Source organism: Cebidichthys violaceus, unplaced genomic scaffold (assembly GCF_023349555.1).
Source record: "Cebidichthys violaceus isolate CVI_PGR_0920_01 unplaced genomic scaffold, fCebVio1.0.p SCAF_10, whole genome shotgun sequence".
NCBI classification, from domain to species: domain Eukaryota; kingdom Metazoa; phylum Chordata; class Actinopteri; order Perciformes; family Stichaeidae; genus Cebidichthys; species Cebidichthys violaceus.
Window position 1 is genome coordinate 1,081,536 of NW_027176263.1, and position 21,291 is coordinate 1,102,826.

Here is a 21,291-nt window from a genome sequence, read left to right on the forward strand (position 1 = left end):
ATGCGCCGCACGTTTATCATGCAAATAAGCGGCTCTCTAGCAGGTGTCAGCGCACACTCAGCACACACACACACACGCACGCACGCACGCACGCACACACGCACGCACGCACACACGCGCACACACACACACACACACACACACACACACACACACACAGGACTCATTATCAGACAGACGAGACACACGAGGCGTAAACCGGACAAATGCAGCTGTACCTCACATTGATCAGTGATGTCAAACAAATATCCAAAAGAAGAAAAACAAATATTCAAATTGTTTCTGGTCACACTTAAAAATGTGACTTTAAGTGGATTTCCCTCCACAATGTAATTCATTGATACCTCATATTGTAAACATGAAATACATTACAAGATATGGTTTAACTCGCAACTTTGGACAAATCAAGTTTTGGACAATATCTATCATGTTAAATTCCCAAGTGATGAGTAAATAATTTATTTCTGTTTTAAACAAATGCAAGTGATGAAATTGTTCATTTCATTTTTGTAAACAAATAAATATGCCATAATTTATACCTCCATCCTAACAAACAATATTCCTCACAGGCTTTTAAAGTGCTGAGATACTTCATGACACGTTTGCTGAATTTAAGGTTAGCTGGATTCGTTAGAGTTGTAGACTTAAAAAAAACAACAACAAAAAAAACGTTTGTTCCTCCTGTTATCAGCAAGCTCAGTCCTACCGAAACACTTCCCTTTACAGCTTCCTCTTTGACTCAAATGTATCTGCTGCCATCTTGTGGTTGAATCCTGAAACCAAACATTAATTTCACATTTAAGATGACTAATCGATCCCAGAGGAGAAAGTCTCTCCAGAGGTCAGAGGTCAGCTGTAGGAATGCCAGAGCAGAGCTTGGTGGGATTTATGCTGCACAACGACCAAAGAAGCTCAATGTCCTCCCTCTAGTGATGACATTTAGCCTACAAGTAAACCAGTCACAACATCTGTCAAGCACATTATGAAAACAGGCTCAGAGCTTCACTGGGATGCACTTCATGGTGGACGCTCACATTTTCTGTCTTTGTGGTAGAAAAACAAGGGGCGAATAAATGGTTAAACAGAGACACCCGACCGCCATTTTCATTTCACAACCACCATTTAGAAAGAAAAGACACGTCAGCTGGAGGGGGTTGGCAGGCTTCTCTGGTCCCTCATTAGTTGATATATATATATATATATTTTTTTTTTAACATGCTGATAAAGTTATTTGGCTACTTGTGAAAATTACGGTTAAATCTATAGGATAAGAAAAATCTAATTTAGTTTTGCTTGGGTTTGCGTGTGTGTGCAAAAACCTGTGTTTTATCCATTTATTTAGTAAATCGGAGGCCTGCAACAAAAAAGACCCAAATTATAATCCAAAATGTAGGATCCCTGGTGAGCAAGAAAGTGATTGTTTGCAGGTCCTGAACACTAGATGATCTTCCTCCTGCACTCCTCTAAAAGTAACCCATCAGTACACAAAGCTGACATATATGACAGATGTCTCTGGTAATTTTGGCAGGTGGAGATTAGGGAACGGCAGCACGCCGTCATTGTCTATGTGTGTCTGAACCGTGTAGGCTTTGACCACTGCTCTCCACTCCAGCACGGAGCTGTGGATGATTCCCAGTCTGGCCTGTTCGTGAAACGCTGCTCCCAGCTCCCTGCCCAGGAAGAGGTCTTGGCACTGGAGCGAGGACAGATCCAAGGAATCTCTCTTCATAGTCATGTCCAGGTTTGTGTCTTTATCCTTCTTGTATCTATTAGTGTCAAGGTGAGCACCATTATCTCTGTCAGGGTCACTGTTTGAGTCTATGTTCCAGGCTCTGTTTGCATCTGGACAGTGGTGAACCGGCCTCTTCTCCAGGTTCATCACTGTCAGCCTCTCAAGGTGCTGCACGGCAAAATGTCCCTCCAGGGAAGAAGAGGGCGGCTCAGATCCTCCGGGGCCGCAGTGAATCAGAGTGAGGTGTCTTACCTCTGAGTTGTTGAGCAGACGAGCCGTGTTTAATGGCGACGTGAACCAAACCGTTAAACGTCTCATCCGGAAGACGGGGGACGAGTGAGTCTGCGGATGGTGCAGCGTGGAAACCTGAATGTCCTTGCATTTGCAGTCTGTAAGCGAGGAGACGCTGCAGGGCTGCGGGTCCTGGCTGCAGGAGTAGTATAAAAAGCTGTTGTGGGTCACGTAAGCCAGACGCAGGTCAGAGCGCTGCAGAGCCACCGACACACAGAGCAGCACACAGAGGAGAGGGGTGGGAGGGCTGACGGCAGGCATCACTGCTGGAGGAGAGTCTCAGGCAGCATTTTCATTGGTGTTGACGTGTGGATGTGATGATGTGAGGCGTTCAGGTACATATACCTGAGCCTATAGAAAAGAAAACATAAGGTCAAACCCCTTAATCTGCATATAAAGTTTGGTCTGTGTGAAAAAGCAACTACTGGTGGAAGAAGTACTAGTAATAGTAGGAAAAAGGACAAGTATAACAGTGCTGCATTTATAATTATACTATAGGTAAAAGTACAGATATATTGGGACAATGTGTTAAATCTCTTCCATTTTCTTATCGCTCTTCGTTTCATTGACTTTTATCTTTTGTCATTTTTTGTTGTGTAAGCAAATTTAGATTGATGCCAATGTTGGTTAATGTGCACAGTCCCATATATAGATAAATAAATAAAATAAGAAGAAATAAATATGTATTATTAGATTATTATTAATGACGCATTGATGTGTAAGTAGCATTTGAATGTCGTCGCTGTTTTACTCACTTTATATCCAGTTGGGTAGTTTAATCTGTAACTTTACATAATATGTCATTAGATGATCGTATTTTACGTGTTAGCATTGCATTCCTATAAAATATTTAGACTCACAAGTAAAAAGAAAGAGTTAAAAACAATGCTGCAGAACCAAAGACATTGCCTTTTCTATTGCATGCATTCTTCTTCCTCATCTAAACCTGCCGAAGACATTACCCACAAAGCATCTCAACCACCAACAGGTGAGCTATGCTCGTAGTAGCTCATGTAGCCTTGAGCAGTTAGCCTCAAGCAGAGGTGAGGACCGGGCTACGGAGACCCCCAGTTTTATTTTTTATTTTTCAAACTTGTAGTCCCCCAACCGACGATGACTCCAGTGACATCACTCAAAGAAATATATCAGATTTTGCACAACTCACTCTGGAGTCACAAAAGGCTTAATACAACTTTGTTCACATATGCTGTATGCTTCCCAAGAACTGTAAACAGACTATGAAGGATAAAGTGAGTGGAGTTCCCCTTTAAGTTAAGGATCTTAATATGTCTTCCATTGCTGTTTGTTGCATTCTCTGAGTGATTTTATGCAATTTATCATATGGTAACACATTTCTCCTCACCATCTTTCAGCTTCTTTTAACTGAACAACAACTTCTGACTAACGTCAGAGAGCTGGTGTGAACTTTAACCATTTTGCTTCTTTAGTACATGAACTTGACAATAGTTCATATTCTTGACATTGTTGAGGCAAAAGTCAATTTGCCGGTTAAATCAAGCATGACCGAGTGAAATGTTTATATGAAAATGAAATGCTTGGGCCATGTAGACAAACCTATAGCCCTCTTTCAGTCTAGGTCAACGTTCATATGGGAGATTCTTGTTATTGGATACTGGAGTATAATGTTCTGAGGTCGCACCCCCGTGTGTCTCTAATCCATTAAGTATTGTCTTGAAGAGAGGGGATATGGATACACTGACAGCTGGTTTGGATCAGTACTTTATCTCACACACACACACACACACACACACACACACACACACACACACACACACACACATACCCACGTACGCACACACACTCTGTGATGGGTGTGTTCTTCCTGCACTTCAGTTCGGGATACAGTGTTTGGCACTGGGAGCCCACATTGAATTTCACATAACACACATTTAGAAAATTATAACTGTGGAGATCGCTTCAAGATTCCAGGGAAAACATTGTTTTGAAATCTTGGCCTCAACAAAGGTCTGGGTAGATTTTCTGGTTTGGCAATAATATCAGGGCAGGAATAAGACTTTCTGCCTCATTTTGAAGCCCAGCACAGAGTTGACTGCTACATTCTTCCTTTGGCCTTTTGTGACATTAAATATAAGTGAATTATAATCTAGAATATATTTAACATCCAGATTAACCCCCTTTTCTTTTGTTTTAAAGGAAGAACAATCCTTGTATTCATTGTCTGGCAGCATCATATGTAATAAGTAAGTATGCAATTTGCTTCAGCTCATCAGCAAAGCTATATAATGTTAACACTGAGTGAAATATTCAAACCCAAGAGGACTGCACTATTCAATGAAAGGGAAATATTGTCAATGGATTGTGCTTCGTTTAAGATTCACCCTATTTGGAAACTTTGGGATCTCCAATTTAATCTCCACAGTTTTGTGGGTTTGAAAATTGTTTGGCTGCACAGCATGAGTTTGTACTTACTGACCCACCAGCGGGTCAGAGAAGTTTATGGGCTTTTTAGGTTTCTGTACTTTTCGGAATTTTGCTTGCTTGCTGCTAAAAATGTCTAATTTCTCTGAAGAACTGTTTTTTTTTCATTATGAAAAAGAGGATGACAAGCTAGATCACCAAATATGAAGAGAAATTCAATTCTTACTGCTGTTTGAGTTACATTTGTGACACATTTTTAAAGATCTTACCTATCAATAGGCTTGAGTCTAAGTGCCACAGACAGGCCAACTTTGTTAGTTTGGTCTCCAAAATATAGAATATTGCAGTCAGATCAACATCAAATGTGTAGTGGGCATGAACAAACTTATGTTGTTGTTAAAAGACATAAAAAGTTACTAAAGCAATAGTTTGAGATTTTTGGGAAACACACTTCTTTGCTGTATTGCTCTGAATTAGATGAGAAGAGATATCAACCAGATGTGTACGGTAAATAAGCTACCCAGGAGACAATTAGCTTAGCTTAGCACAAAGACTGGAAGCAGGGGGAAACAGCTAGCCTGGCTCTGTTCTCTGTCCTCTGTCCTACCAGCAGCACTGAAGCTCACTAATAACAGATATTTAATCTGTAGAAAAAACAAAGTGTAAAAAATGTAAAGAGAATTCAGGAAGTTACTGCTACCAGCCAAGAAACACTCCGGCACACGAAACCCAGTAGTGCTAAGCTCAAACAAAGTGGAACTTAGTGATCACGCTTCATCTTCACACTGCAGTAGAGAGAAGAGAGAAGACATAAAGCAAAATAAAGTAGAAAAAAATCCAAGAAGAATACTGTTATAAATAAGACAAACGTGTTGACTCTTTTTCATTAATTGAAATCTTTTGCTGATGGATATGATGGTTTGTTGTTACGCCAACTAATGCTGAGAGCAAAAGGCAGACATGAAGATGAGGAAGATGACGACCAGCGTTAAACACAGTGAGTGACAACATCCAGTAACAGTTCAGTCTCACTGTCACGACCCCCTTGCTCAGCCCGGCTCAGAGGAAATGTATGAAGATGGAGATTCAGAGTGCTGCTCTTTGTTTTTCCCGCAGGACCAAAAATTGTTATCCCCACACTTCCTTTTGTCAGGAGTACATACTTTCTGTGACCTGGCTTTAGACTTTCCACCCCCATAAGATAAAAATAAATGAGCGTCTGACTGCATATTTGGCTTAAGTTTTGTAGGTCAGGGGTGAAGTTTGCACCGTTAAAACATTCACCATTTTATTTTTATTTTTTTTATTATTCTCAGAAGAAAACATGTCAGAAGTTCACAGGATGACAAGCGACATCTTTCAGTCAATCCAGCATCTTAAGCAGTTGAAGTGTTTATCTGTGACACATTTAACAGTTTTCCATCACAACAGACTTGTCAAGAATGTTTCTATTACATAACACAGACGCAGGAATGTAATGTAACATGAGAATATACTGTTAAGCTCGGCTTTCTCTTGCCTTTACGGACTAACTACAGGACACATACAATTTACCAGCTGTTAAAGAAGCCCACACTAAATGGTCATCAATGCTGTACAAGCTTAGTAAGTTTCCCAGTTTTCTGATGTGTGACTTACCTCGAGTTGCTGCAGAAGAGCTGATATGTGAATGCGTCAGCTTGAGGCGGGGATGGGGAGGAAAAATCACACATCCAGCATGACGTCAGGTTGGGGGAAGTATCCCACAAAGGAAGCTGTAACTCAGTTCGAGTGCAGGCTGAGTTCAGCCTCAATACTGCAGACAAATGTTCTTCTAACAGACTTGAAGCAGAGAGAATCCCACAGATCAATTTGGCCATTTTTATGTATCTTTTTCTATTGAGATAAAGGTACTAATATTTGTTTATTATTTTTGTGTTAATCTCGTATAGGTATAGTCAGTCTCACAGCCTTGTTCTATTGAGATAAAGGTACTAATATTTGTTTATTCATTTTTTGTTAATCTCATATAGGTATAGTCTGTCCTACAGCCAAAAGTAGGCTTTAATAGCATTTTCTAAATTGTTTTTTTTTTTTAAACATTTAGTTCTGTATTCCTATGAGAAAGTCAGACTGCTTAGAAGGTATCTTTAATAATGTATCTATCAGTAAACTTAACACAATTTCCCGACAGAAAATGAGGAGAAAAAAAAACTGCTGGGAAAACCCAGTAAATTCCCAGTAACGTGACATAGACAATAGCTGCATTCAAATGCAGTCAGAAATAGCAGAATTACAACTTGAAAAACCCTGTCGGACTTTAGGATTTATTAGCGCAACATTGGCAGTAAATGATGTTAAAGCCGTTGTATGGTATGCCATTTCTTGTGTTTTTTTGCTTTGTAGCATATGCCAAGTACGACACTGATGAGTTTTTTTTCCTTCAGAATGAAGTAGTTTTACTCTCTTAGGTTATATTTCACGGATATATATATATATATATATATATATATATATATATATATATATATATATATATATATATATATATATACATATACATACATACATTTAAGGAGATTCCTTTAATAGTAAGCGTATACATATGTTTAAACACTATTTGAGATAATGACTTGTAACACAAAACTGAAAGCAAAAAATAATAATAAACTAATACGACATGAATTGTGTGTATTTGTGTCTTTATTTGTGCTGTTATAAATCATCTTTATGCCACTTTATTACTCAAATCAAGCAACAAGCAAAATTGGCATAGTTTGTATTTGGAAGCGTTGATTTACGAGGTTTGGGAAAGGCCATGAACGTAACTTCCGCTGTTGGATCAGCGGACGTGAAGCTGGTGAATGTGGGAGAAGCGCTGCTGCTGCTGCTGCTATTGTTTCTCTACAGCCTCCCAAATGAACCATTAGATTACTCGGTGTCTCCGTTTCATGCTTACTTTGAGGAAAGAAGACAACGAGCATCGGATCGCCTGTTAAATATGGATTTGGTTGCATTTCGTTCCGTTTTCCTCTCTCTCGTGTGGTCACACGCCGTGTTGGCCTACGGTAAGTGAACTCTACGTTACTAGCGTACGTGTACACGCATGAGCTGATTTTAGGGTGTTCACACCGTAACGTTAACCTGGTTCAACACCTCTGTGCAGCCGAATTAATCCTGTGTCACATAATCTAAGACATGTCGATTCAAAGTGAATCTGTGGTTGTATGCAGAATTTCATGAGGGTTTATTATGAGGAGGTGAGGTGAGGACAGACCGCTGGTCTCACAGGAAAACAGCTGCCTGGCTTCCGCTCCTGTAACCAACACACGGGATCATTCTCCTGTGTAAACAAGGCATGTTATGGTTAAAATACTGTATTTTAATATGCCGTTGGCAAACTTTTACTGCCGGAAAGACTGGTATTGTGAAGCTGCACCTGGCTGAAGTTATCCACTTCAACTGTACAGTATGACTGAGTACTTAAATATACTGTGTAACGTTACCGTGTGAACATTTTACCCCAGAAAACTCTCCAACACGCTACTCAATCATACATTAACTACCAAACATCACGCTCGTGTAAACGTTGGGTGGATTCCTTTCAGTTCGAATATGGCTGATTGCTTAAACAAGCTGCAGTGTGTACACATGTCTTTGGGGTTTTCTTTATTTCCTCTTTGTACTTTTCAGTATTACCCAAGACGCTTTGTTTGTGTAATGCATTTCTGCAAAGTTGTTGATTTCCGTATGAAGAACCAAGCGCAGGAATCAAATCCTGCAGAAGCCACACATGCAGGTTTACTTTAGAAATGTGTATGAACTGGAATATTGTGCACTGTGGTACACTTGTAAATGTTCATTTCTTATTAGAAATAGATGAAATGGTGTACAGTTGTGTAAGTAGCACAGAAAAGTCTCTAATAAGAGCGGGTGAAAACATGACCGTGGGACAAAATGCTGAAGTTTAGAAACAGGATTTGAAACTCGGGCGATCAAAGCGTCACATGGATTTAGCTGCAACCAGGAAGATGTTCATTCTATACCTTCCTCCCCTCTCACCTTACATTAGTTCTATCCTCTCACATTGGATGTTGTGCACAGGCTAGTGTACTAATGCCTCTAATTATGGTCATTGCTGAGATTGATGAGGGGGGAAAACTCATCTGACCATTTCTGGAACTTCACCAAACACCATTTAAAGAGGCATTGAGCAGATTTGCATCGATCCTCTGCAGTCTGAAGTTGCTGCAACACACTTGATGCTTAAATGCATTTTTGGTGATGCTATCAGCAGCAAACGGCTCTAAATACAAACATTAATGCAGCCTGACTGCATAAAGAATACATTGATGTGCAGACCACACATTTGGTATTTGGTCATTTGATAGTCTGAGCTTAGCTCGCTATTGTTCTTGACTTCCATGTCATCTTTTTAAACAACTTTTTAGGTAATTTGTTAAGCCGTAAAGTCAATCTTCAAACACAACTATCCAAACACTCCCTTATTCCAGCTTCTCAGTTGTCAGTATTTTCTGCTTGTCTATGTCTTGTTAATAAATATAAAGATTACTTGCAGCCCTATTAACAACACTGATTTAACAGAATATGAATGTGTTGACCCATTCTGTTCTCAATAACAACAATCATGTATTTTTACGTATATCTCTCTCTCTGTTCATTTGTATTGTCCAAATCACTTCCTGTCCCAGTGCAGCCCCAGTACAAACAGCATGACAAACGTCCCAAACACATTAGCAAATTCCAAACTTGTCAGATTAAGCATTAATAGGCGTACCTGAGATGAGTTAGCCGGTGTATTTTACCGAATTATCCCTCACTTATTATGAGTTATTGTCAGACACTGCGTGTGCGTGTGTGTGTGTGTGTGTGTGTGTGTGTGTGTGTGTGTGTGTGTGTGCGCGCGCTCGCGCTCTCTCTCTCTCTCTCTCTCTCTCTCTCCTGGGTGCTGAAACGCAGCGGAGATCGATAGACTGTCTCAACAAACGTAGGTATTTCATTTGTATATACAGTTGTGGTCAAAAGTTTACATACACTTGTAAAGAACATAATGTCATGGCTCTCTTGAGTTTCCAGTTATTTCTACAACTCTGATTTTTCTCTGATAGAGTGATTGGAACAGATACTTCTTTGTCACAAAAAACATTCATGAAGTTTGGTTCTTTCATGACTTTATTATGGGTCAACAGAAAAAGTGACAAAATCTGCTGGGTCAAAAATATACATATAGCAACATGAATTAGCAATTTTGGTGACTTAGAAAGTTGTGTCAATGAAATGAGCTTCATAGCATGGCCTCTTAACTTCTTGTGAGTGATTATGAGTGACTACAGCTGGTGACTTCTCTGAGGCCATTTAAATAAGGCTCATTGGATACAAACGCCCACAAACGCTACAATGGGAAAGTCAAAGGAGCTCAGCATGGATCTGAAAAAGCGAATCATTGACTTGAACAAGTCAGGAAAGTCACTTGCAGCCATTTCAAAGCAGCTGCAGGTCCCAAGAGCAACAGTGCAAACAATTGTTTGTAAGTATAAAGTGCATGGCACTGTTTTGTCACTGCCACGATCAGGAAGAAAACGCAAGCTATCACCTGCTGCTGAGAGAAAATTGGTCAGGAGGGTGAAGAGTCAACCGAGAACCACCAAAAAGCAGATCTGCCAAGAATTAGAAGCTGCTGGAACACAGGTGTCAGTGTCCACAGTCAAGCGTGTTTTGCATCTCCATGGACTGAGAGGCTGCCGTGCAAGAAGGAAGCCCTTGCTCCAAAAGCGGCACCTTAAGGCTCGACTGAAGTTTGCTGCTGATCACGTGGACAAAGATAAGACCTTCTGGAGGAAAGTTCTGTGGTCAGACGAAACAAAAATCAAGCTGTTTGGCCACAATGCCCAGCAATATGTTTGGAGGAGAAAAGGTGAGGCCTTTAACCCCAAGAACACCATGCCTACCGTCAAGCACGGTGGTGGTAGTATTATGCTGTGGGGCTGTTTTGCTGCCAATGGAACTGGTGCTTTACAGAGAGTAAATGGGATAATGAAGGAGGAGGATTACCTTCAAATTCTTCAAGATAACCTAAAATCATCAGCCCGAAGGTTGGGTCTTGGGCGCAGTTGGGTGTTCCAACAGGACAATGACCCCAAACGCACATCAAAAGTGGTAATGGAATGGCTAAATCAGGCTAGAATTAGGGTTTTAGAATGGCTTTCCCAAAGTCCTGACTTAAATCCCATTGAGAACATGTGGACAATGCTGAAGAAACAAGTCCATGTCAGAAAGCCATCAAATTTAACTGAACTGCACCAATTCTGTCAAGAGGAGTGGTCAAAGATTCAACGAGAAGCTTGCCAGAAGCTTGTGGATGGCTACCAAAAGCGCCTAATTGAAGTGAAAATGGCCAAGGGACATGTAACCAAATATTAGCACTGCTGTATGTATATTTTTGACCCAGCAGATTTGATCACTTTTTCTGTTAACCCATAATAAAGTCATGAAAGAACCAAACTTCATGAATGTTTTTTGTGACAAAGAAGTATCTGTTCCAATCACTCTATCAGAGAAAAATCAGAGTTGTAGAAATAACTGGAAACTCAAGAGAGCCATGACATTATGTTCTTTACAAGTGTATGTAAACTTTTGACCACAACTGTATGTTGACATAGACTACAGTATATCTATCTGTCTTTTGTTTATCGGCCTACATGTGAGCTTTATTTGAGATGATTGTTGCATTTATAAATTTGTAGCCGTTTTCGTTTCAAGTATAAAGGGAATCCTTGAAGTCAGATTTTTGTCGTCGTCTCTCATTAGACAATAAAAGCAAAGTAAAGAACAGTATGAGTAAACAATGACCGCAAGTTCCAGGGAAGTTTATCAGCCACTGCCCTTCTGCCAGATAGCCCCTACGGGAAGACAGGGCAGCTAGGTTTTTAGTTTTCTAGCAGCTTTATCTCTTTTCCCCTTTTTGTGAGTGTGAGAGAGAGCATGGATATGTCTGTGTATTATGAGACAATCGGGATGAGTCACCTTATACAATAGCACAACTTGTGTCACTCTGAGTGGGGCTTTCCAAGAGAACGTAAACTTTGCCCATGAGATTGCTTTCATTCATACCTTGGAATAGATTTTCCCATTAAAGTGTCTCGTCTCACCTAACGTGTCACCACAGTGCTTGTTGTCGAGACCATTGGCATGAAAGCGTGGACAATGAAAAAAGAGCTAGCAACATAAAAGAGCTAACAATATGAAAGAGCTAGCAACATGAAAGAGCTAGCAACATGAAAGAGCTAGCAACATGAAAGAGCTAGCAACATGAAAGAGCTAACAACATATTGAGAAGTTATCAGTTCGTCAACCTGACCGAACGTTCAGTACTCTAGTTTTTTTTGCATTTCTAGACCAAAGATTAATCGGGAAAATAATCGTCAAGTTGACCGATTTATAAAATCTATATATAAATAAATACAAAAAAAATCGAAAGTTGCAGCCCTGTGAATTACTGTAAATTACTGAAAGCTTCCATCAGATGTCTGGTTGGGTTCATTATCTTGTCGGTGCTCTGACTCTTTGATTACTGAGTTCCTGATTCAAATTACAATTTTATCTGTCTTCAAGAACTTTGGGCTTCATCTGTTACATGAAAAACAACATAAAAACTAAATAAGTATAACGTTTTATTGAAAAATACCATATCCTTCACACCAACAAACCAGATGACTGCTGCTGACATACAGTGCATTGGCTAGTCTGTTGTTATTTGCATACAATAAGACAAGATGAGAATCAATACCTAACAAGGCCGCCTAAACATTTCAATACTTGCCTTGTTACTTAAAACTGCATTCAAATCTGAGCAGTGGTGGTCTTTTTGAACCTCTATTTACAGTGTAGTTCCACCATCAGCCCAACCAGTCTAGTAGTTATGCAAATGGCATGCAGCCATTATTGATGTCAGTAGTTACACTTGTGCTGTTCATGCTACGAGTCCAAATGTCTGCAGTGAAAACTATCCTCGGCTCACTCCTTTAATGAGACGCGGCAGGAAGCCGTGTGGGTTATGTAGATCACCATCGTCAAGCGATGTGTTGAAATGTAGCCGTGGTGTAAATAATTGATGCGTGATTGCACGCAGTCAGTGATTATATCTGTGCTTTGTGCAGTTTGCGTCCGTGTCTCTGCCGCTCTGTCCTCCTCCTCTATCTTCTGTAGTCCTGACGTTGGTGTTGGTTTGCTGTGGTTGAACTGAGTTCTCATTCTGACTGCAAACATCAAGAGAGCTTTACTGTAATTTTCTCAATAAAACTCCCAATTAGTTACAAAATCAGTCAGCGATATAAAGATAACGATACAAAAAACCCCACCAAAATATTTTACAACAGCAAGGAACACGAAGCATGAATAAAAAGGACATATTAAAGTTATTATTAAGTATCAAGAAGCACTAGAAACATATTGTACTTGAATGCTCATTCTTTTGCACACAACTTTATTGCTCATATTTGTTTCATTGCACATCGTTGGACTTCCTCCATCACCAGTGACCTCCTTTTTAACATCTGACAGCGTTTGCTCTCTCTTCCTGCTTCTGAAAGAGCTTTTTGCTTTGTGTGCACAAATCTGTGAGCCGTGTCTGCTACTGTTTCTGTACTCGTGACTGATCTGCTTCACTTATATATTTATATATATATATATATATATATATATATATATATATATATATAGAAACTTATAAACATGCTCAGTGTTTGGTAAATATGTTCTACTTTTCCTCAGCTGGGGGGTTGACCTCATTCCCAAAGTTGACATTCTGACCTTTTTGTAATTGGTTCATTTTAAATCTGTTCCCCAAATTTAATTTTGAATGGCTAAACTTAAGATGGAAACTGTAAAGGAGCTGTGAAAACTGCCATTTTGAATATTGTCTTATTGTACTTAAAGTTGTGCATTTTTGCAATGGGATTGTGTGTATATCTGTAAATCATTATACCAGGAAATGCTTTCTCTGGTATAAATACATTATTTCTCAGATGGGATTTAACAGTGATTCCTTTGATCGTTTACATTTTCAAAAATCTATCAAACTGCAAGAAGGTAAAACGGAAGTTTGAATTCCTACATGGTGTGGTTTCGCTTGTGTGGGTCTCACGCTACCTTGTGGTGGACGCCCTCAGCGACCAACAGTGACAGCTGCGGTTAACGCTTCTTTGACTTGTACACATGTCTTCATCTGTGATTTCTCTTTCACTTCTCTCGCGTCTCAAGTCGTTTCTGAGCCTCTCTGTCATTGCGTGGGTGTACGTTATCACGTGCATCAACGTAGATGTTCAGAGGAATTGAAACTGAAATGTTCTCTTTTATTTTCTTAATCTGTCAGATAACAGAGGTGTGACTCATAAAGGTTTTTGAAGGTGTGTTCAGGAACCTGTCCAAAAAGCTTGATTAAAGCCCCAATCTTTGTGTCTTCATTCTGCCCCTTCTCTGTCTTTCTTTTCTTTTCCTGAATACACTTGGAGAGAAAATATCATCAGTGTGATAATCTTATATTGTGTACGCCAAGTATGAGCTTTTGTTTTAATCATTTAAAACAAACCATTTATGTTGACGGAGAAGTTTGAAGAGAGCATGTCCCAGCATGAAAACCAGTTTTCTGCCTGCGTGATAGATGTACAAATTGAATGGGCATTGCTGGTGGTGCTTCAGTAAATCGCAACAAAACGATGAAAATGTTCCAAACTTTATTACATAAAACACTAAGATATAACATTGTTTTGCTTTTATTGTGATTATCTCTGAAACAAAACATTAAGCCTTTTAGAAGATAAAAAAAACAAAAAAGAAACTCTCTGTGTGTGTGTGTGTGTGTGTGTGTGTGTGTGTGTGTGTGTGTGTGTGTGTGTGTGTGTGTGTGTGTGTGTGTGTGTGTGTTTTAACGGTAACTGTGCAATGCTACGACGCATGGCTGCTTCCTGTAACATGAGGTACATCGTCAGGCTTGTGTGAACATGCACAGGATACAAATAAAACTTGTTTCTAGAGCTGATCAGCGCTGCTGTTGAAATCATCTGGTCTTCTTGCAGCGATGCTGAATTGACATTAAACTGTAAGTCACGGCCCTGAAGTGAGGGCCAGTTAACAAGAGGGTAAAAGGGAAAAACACTGTCTGTCTTGTTTGTACTCTGCTATTTTAAATTTGAGGAAGTATGTGTCCTTTTTCTGGCTTCCTCGATGTCGGCAGAGACATTGCACAAAGTTTCATGTAGATTCAATTTAAAGAACCCAGTTCATTGAGTGAAGTTGTAGTTCTGCCACCAAATTTAAAGAAATATACGTAGACTATTAATATTCTCTTAAACGTGTGTGTGTGTGTGTGTGTGTGTGTGCGCGCGCGTGCGTGCGTGCGTGCGTGCGTGCGTGCAACATATAGACCCATTAAAGAGGTTCACCAGGATTGTATCGTGTAGCAGTTTGCATGCAGCGCCCTCTAGTGGGAAGTTTTAAACAATACAAAGCCTCCCCGAATTTGACAGACTAATGGAGAAGAAGAGTAGTAGCAGGGTTAAGCTGAGAGTCTGTAAGTGACTTTAATGGTGATAACAGTGTTTCTGTAAAGAGGGGGATTCTCTGTTTCAGTTAAAGGCCTCGTACCAACGAGTCCAGTAAGGGAAGGGGAGCTCCACCTACGACATAACAATTATGTGTGATATTAATTTCCTTGTCTTGTTCTGGTGTTTTGGAGATGTTCAGTGTGAAATTTGCAGTCTGACGTTTCGTGTCTCTGTTTCTCACAGTGGCGCCGCCGACCAACGTGACCCTGGACTGCCACAATATGCACAACGTGCTGCGGTGGAGTTACGAGCAGCCGTCGCCAGGGCTACGATTCCGAGTCCATATTGGCTCATCAGCAGGGTTAGTGTGTGTTCCTTTGTGCACATAACCTGCTTAAAGTCAGTTTGCCTGTTAGAAGTATTTTGTAAGATGATCTCTGCTTTAAACTGCACAAACAAGCAGCGTATCAATTTATTTAAAAACTTCAATCAATAGAACTGAGTAGCCTAATACTGGATCGACCCTTGTTAACTGATCATTAACAGTTTAAATTAGTGTGTATTCACCTGAAACTAAGACTTGTTGAATGAGCCCTTCATATCTACATAGTGAGCGGATGCTCTTCACTGAGTCTGCCGTGTTTCTACGGTGGCCCAGAAAGGACAATTCAAACATCGTCGCTGTCGGATATCACTCAATTCTACACACATTAATTAAATTAAAGATATCCTTACAATTGCTTATCACAATTTTGATTATGTTCATATAAAAAAAAAAAAAAAAACTTGAACATTTCTAGAAATAATTAGCAAAATATTTATTTTTAGCTCCCAACAATTGACAGTGTGTTATTAAGCATCTATTGACTGTTTACATACAGCAGGCTGCTAACTATTTTAAATGTGTTATTTATTTGCTCATTATTTTCTCCTGACAATGACACTCTTGTTTTATTTGTTTCCCCAGTAATCCTAAGGACATTTGGGTGAACCCACCAGCTCAACTAGCAGACGTGTCCTCTCTCAATGATCCAAAAAGTGATTACTTTCTCGACGTGACGGCCGTGATTGGACAGAATGAGTCTGCTCCTTCTGAGGGAATCACTTTCAGCTATTTCGAGGACTCTCAAGTAACGAAGATATGTGAGTATTGATGTCAGTGTTCACTGAGCTTACGGTGACGATTTCACTTTTTAGAACGATGAACCTGAATTAATGAGTTCACACATTAATGCGTCTCCTGAAAACAGAAATTAGCCGGGTGTAGAAAAATATGGTAAAAATTAATATTCATCAATAAATAGTTCGGATTAAAACAGGATGTACAAAAACACCATCAAATAATCAGTAAGTGCATCATTTAAAGATACATTAATTGATTCATTAAAAAAATAATGAAATTAAAAAATTTCACAGATTTAATTAAAAATGCAGCTTCTCACTTCCCTTCCCATTTTCAGGTGCATTTCCCTGCTTTACGTGACCTGCTGGTCACCTAGCTTCTCCTTTTAGCCTCTGCATTTAGCCGTTCCGTGACGCTTTGGGCCTTGCGATGGTAAAACAAGATAACACTCTTGTAAATGAGCCACATGGGACGTAACGGGCTTTCTGATTGGCTGTCACCTGGCACGCCATACACAGACCGACAGTGATGTGTGAAGGAGAAGGTGGTAGAGGAATGAATGCACTCCTTGGTACCGCCACAGTTACAACCTCAACACGGTTGAATACAGTAAAGCGTGTGTGTAGGAACCATCAGGGACTTCATGGTGCATTCAGGTGCACCGCGTAAACTCTGAAAATTATACTCGAATGACCACGAAGGATGTAAAAAAGGAAATTTTCTCCTCTTTTCTCTTTTTTCTTTGTTGAAACATATGTCATTACTTTCTTGTTCAATACAGCATTTTTAATAATTATATGCTAAAATCAACACAATATCCCATTAATTTAAATTATTAGAGCAGTGGTTAGCTGTTCATCATCTCGGCACGCCTCAGTCTCTAACATGAAATTGAAATTACGTTTAAGCCATTTTCATGTTTCCAGGTAATGTGGACTTCCCGTCAGTTGACCTCACCGCCCAACATGATGGCACTGTCCGAGTCCGCTTCACACATCCCTCGCAGGTATACCTCCAAAAGGTGCCAAGCAATCCAAACACAAAAGCAACGATGACGAAAAGCCAGCTCTCTGAATTTCGTTACGATGTTTTGATCATCAACCAGGTGAGACTGCACAAACATCTTCTACACCTTCTAAAGTTTGGAATGACATTGATGAGACATGAGAAAATGAGCTGAAGACTGTCAGTTTCCTCATGTAATGATTACTAATCAACCAATGATAGGGGAAGAAGAAGCCCAAAATCCATCTGTTGATGTAGTTTCACTATTTCCTAGTAGTTTTACAACTGCTTACAATTATATGTACAAATGACTTCTCTGTATCACTCTAGTTTTCTTGAAAAGGTCTCTGTTTGTTGTTTGTGCATAAGGACCGACACCACACGTTTTACTGCGTGGAGAGTGTGTGTGAGGAGGAGATTTCGGTGGATGCTGCACAGAAGAAACACTGTCTGAAGATGGAGGGAAAGCTGGAGAAAATATCAGTTCAAGCCACACAAGAGTACTGCGTCGTGCCACCAGAAGAAACACCAAGCTGTTGAGTAACATTTTTATGCCTCCAGCGGAAGCATCGTTTTATCTGGTTGTCTCTGTCGTACGTACGTACGTACACACGTCCGTTTGTATGTCGGTCTGGTACATTTCTCAGATATTGCATTTTTTTTATTCAAAAATGAAATATCTGAGAAATGCCTGGATTGAAATTTGGCACAAACGTCCACCTGGACTTGAGGAAGAACTGATCAGATTTGTGTGGTCACAAAACACATTTTAGGCCATAACTGAAGAACTGATATGCTAATAAAAACAATTTGGCACAAAGACAAACAGGATACTATTATATATATATATTTCACTGTGAGTCAGAGCTACCACTGGTCTCTTTTGCTCGACTGTGTGCGTTTGTGGCTTAGAGTCCTTCTGTTAATGTTTATATTTTACATCTGTTTCATCTAGATCACATCGCCTTCATCGTCATTGGCAGCCTGCTGGCAGCCTTACTTGTGTTTGGCTTTATCTTCTACATGGTGTACCGGAAACAGACCACGGCGACTTCTGCTTTACCAACGTCTGTGGTATGTTCATCCTCCCAACTCTGGTTTTATTTCGTCCTTTAAAGGGAAATTATTCGGTTTGAATATGCTAAGAGAATTTATCCCTGCTGAAGGAACAGGTTTTTAAATTTCAAACCATATCTAACAATACCTCTTTGTGTCTTAAAGATGTTCCCGCATAAAATGATCCAGGTGATCTCAGAAGCGGTTCAAGATACGTTCTTTGTGCCAGAAGTGGAGCCTACCTCACCCACACCTCTAATTTCAAAAGAGGAGGAAGAACTTGAAACTGTTGTTCCACCCTTTACCGAGTCCGAGTTCCGTCTGACGCTCGGGGTGTCAACCGAGGATGAAGGTGTGTCTGATGACTTGGGGGTAGGCACTAATGCAGAACCTGGGTACATGCGAGGCAACGAGCTGGAGGAAGATGAGGCGCTAAACCCCAGTGAGGTCCCCTGTGGTTATGAGAAACGTCCGGTGTTTGTTACGTTAGCACCAGATGAAGTGGCGGAGGGTTACCGTGGCTAAAGGTGGAACCTCTGAACATTGTGGCTCATTGAATGCTAGACATTTGGTCAAATAAGACTGAACAGCGACGTGCAGTCTTGGTTACAAATTTCCAGTGGTTTGGTTTGTGTCGTTTCCTTGTCAAATCGTCCCAATTCCAGCTTAAACAGAATAAGAGACATCCCTCTTGTTAGTGCACCTTAACATCAGTTACATTTTTCTTTCTATTTAAAGCAGCACAACAAGCTTTCACTGAGTTACATCAGTGAACGCTGTAAGATGGAATATATCAAATAATTGCCAAATCAGATCAGTCACCAGAATGTTAGCAGCATAATGATAGATAGTAATGTTGTCCATTTATGATCTTTTTCATTTCGGATAATTGTGTTTCATCCTTTGCAGCCTGTGATCAATTCTTCCGCCGCTACAAACAGATCGTTCCTCACACTGCTAGTAGCTGAGCGAGCGCCTCATATTAACGTGATTGATTAAGTTACTGTACATAACAGCCATGTGACACCTGTCCTAACAGGAACATGATTTTCAAAACTCGTTCTTTACAAGAGACATCAGCAAGTGCTCATGGTCGGTTCCAGTTATTACTACAGAATTTGTAACTGTCGCTAAAACAACAACTGATCTTTCAGCTTATTAGCTTTATCATGTACAGAATCCCACACAAGGACTCAAAGGGTGTTAACTGTGCTGCATCTCCTGTAAGCCATACTGAAATACTAACCAGTGATAACATTTACATACTGTTTCATAAACATCTGTTAATCATGCATTATCACCTATTTGCCTGTGATGCATGCACACACAGGCATGACTATACAATACTGTAATCTCTGTGCAATAGTCTATGAATACTGAGAATTTCCTTTTTGCTTATTTGCACTTGTGCGTTTTCTACCTGAATCGAATCCTTTTGTTTGTCATTAGGCTCGTAGCACCTTAAACTTGCAGTGAACCGGAAGTTAGAGCATCTTTAACTTCCATAATGTGACCTTTTTCTTACTAAAATGTAATATTTGGGCGGGTGTCGTTGACAGTGAGTGTGGCTTAACAAATACAGAGCCTCCTTTTACACCTCCTGTTGGTAGAGCAGGAGGAGGAGAACGAGGGAGAACTTAATAAATTCCTCAAACACGTTTAGTCCTGTATGGTGTCGCTCTGCGGCAGGATGAGTGGGTCAGATTTTGTCCTAAAGTACATTTCTTTCAGATGAATGTAAGAAGAAACCCTGCAGTTGAGGATGAAAAAAAATCAATTAAAATATTATTTTATGACATTTATTTGGCAAATAATAATTGAACAATCAATCAGGGGGAGAAAGGGATGTTTCACTCGGCCTTTAAATCCATTGAAGCAGTTTGAGAACTGCAAATGCGTTTCTCATGAGATGAGTTGCGATCTTGCACCAGTGAAGTGATGTTGTACGTTACACAATCTGTTAGACTTTGTGTTGTGCCTTATGTCCGTGCTTTAGTCAGTTTTTGAGTCACTTCATGTTTTGTATGTAACTTTTTGTTTGTTTTCAGTAAAACATACAGATGTTAAGTTAAAGCTCTGATCTGTTTATACTCACTGCTGAATATATGAATACAGAGTCTGGCTGAAGTGAACCCACAACACACTTTAAGTGATAAAGTGACTATCGGTGCTTTTATTTAACATTTTTCGGTCCACCAATTTCAAATTAGAAAGGACTGATTTGATTTCTATCCGGAGTGATTGTCTGAGCGTGATGCTGTTTGAATGTGTTGATCTTTGGATTTGGATAAACAGCCACTTAATTAAACTCAAGCACTTGATTCTCTAATTGACTACCTAACTGTTCATTATCCTTTCTCAGTATCTATCTGATCTCTCTGCATCTGTTCACATAATGTTTCATTTTCTGTCTGCAAACTACTGTTTTTATGTGTTTGTTTTCTGTCATTTTTTTTAGCATTACATACTTTCAATAAAAAAATGAGATAAAGGTATTTTGCAGCCCTTTTCTGTTTGTATCGCCAAATTTTGGGATTTTGAGTGTGAATATATCTGATAAGTTGAAGCATCAAGTGTTCCTTTATGTGTTGAGAAAATTCTCCTTCATCTAAAGCTAAATAAAGTAGTTTTTATTTTTAAAGCATATATAACAACCCTCTTGGATCAGCTGGAAAATGTATTGTCACAAACCTGAAAACAGGTCTATTTTTCTAAGCTCGTGAAAAGTTGACTTTGTAGAGATGGATTTTTTTCACTGGACAGCGACGCCATAAACATGATGATCTTATAGAATATGATGCATTGCTGTAGATTAAACTACCCAACAGTATAAAGAGGAGTTAAAATTACCCCCACCTTAAACTTATACAGCAATTAATGCAGCAGCAATATTAATCCAGCGTCATGTACGTTAGCAAATCACTGACAGGAACCATTAGGCTGCATAATATACTGTATACTTTTGCTTTGACGTAAATCTAGCTGATAATACTTTTACGGAAGTAAGGTTTTAATTGAATAACTTCTACTTTTAGTGGAGTATTTCCACAGTGTGGTGTTAATACTTTTACTCTGAATACTTCTTCCACAGCTGGTGTTTTACGTTCTTTTTACATCTATGTCTTCAATCTTATATTGTCGTC

At 39.6% G+C, this 21,291-nt stretch overlaps 2 protein-coding genes across 2 annotated transcripts; one reads left to right on the plus strand and one right to left on the minus strand.

Annotated features, from left to right (window-relative positions):
• Nucleotides 1-425: 425 nt before the first annotated feature.
• On the minus strand, nt 426-6,079 carry si:ch73-52p7.1 (uncharacterized protein LOC100321084 homolog). The gene is made up of 2 exons (XM_068717009.1): nt 6,062-6,079; nt 426-2,374 (listed from the first exon to the last, which is right to left on the minus strand). Exon 2 carries the CDS (start codon nt 2,282-2,284, stop codon nt 1,478-1,480), a length of 807 nt encoding a protein of 268 aa, XP_068573110.1. The 5' UTR covers nt 2,285-2,374; nt 6,062-6,079; the 3' UTR covers nt 426-1,477.
• Nucleotides 6,080-7,253: 1,174 nt separating this feature from the next.
• On the plus strand, nt 7,254-20,643 carry gdf10b (growth differentiation factor 10b). Its single transcript, XM_068719668.1, has 7 exons — nt 7,254-7,470; nt 15,208-15,325; nt 15,932-16,107; nt 17,014-17,192; nt 17,462-17,627; nt 18,048-18,166; nt 18,314-20,643. The coding sequence occupies exons 1-7, from the start codon at nt 7,404-7,406 to the stop codon at nt 18,671-18,673; spliced, it is 1,185 nt and encodes a 394-aa protein (XP_068575769.1). The 5' UTR covers nt 7,254-7,403; the 3' UTR covers nt 18,674-20,643.
• The last annotated feature ends 648 nt before the right edge of the window (nt 20,644-21,291 follow it).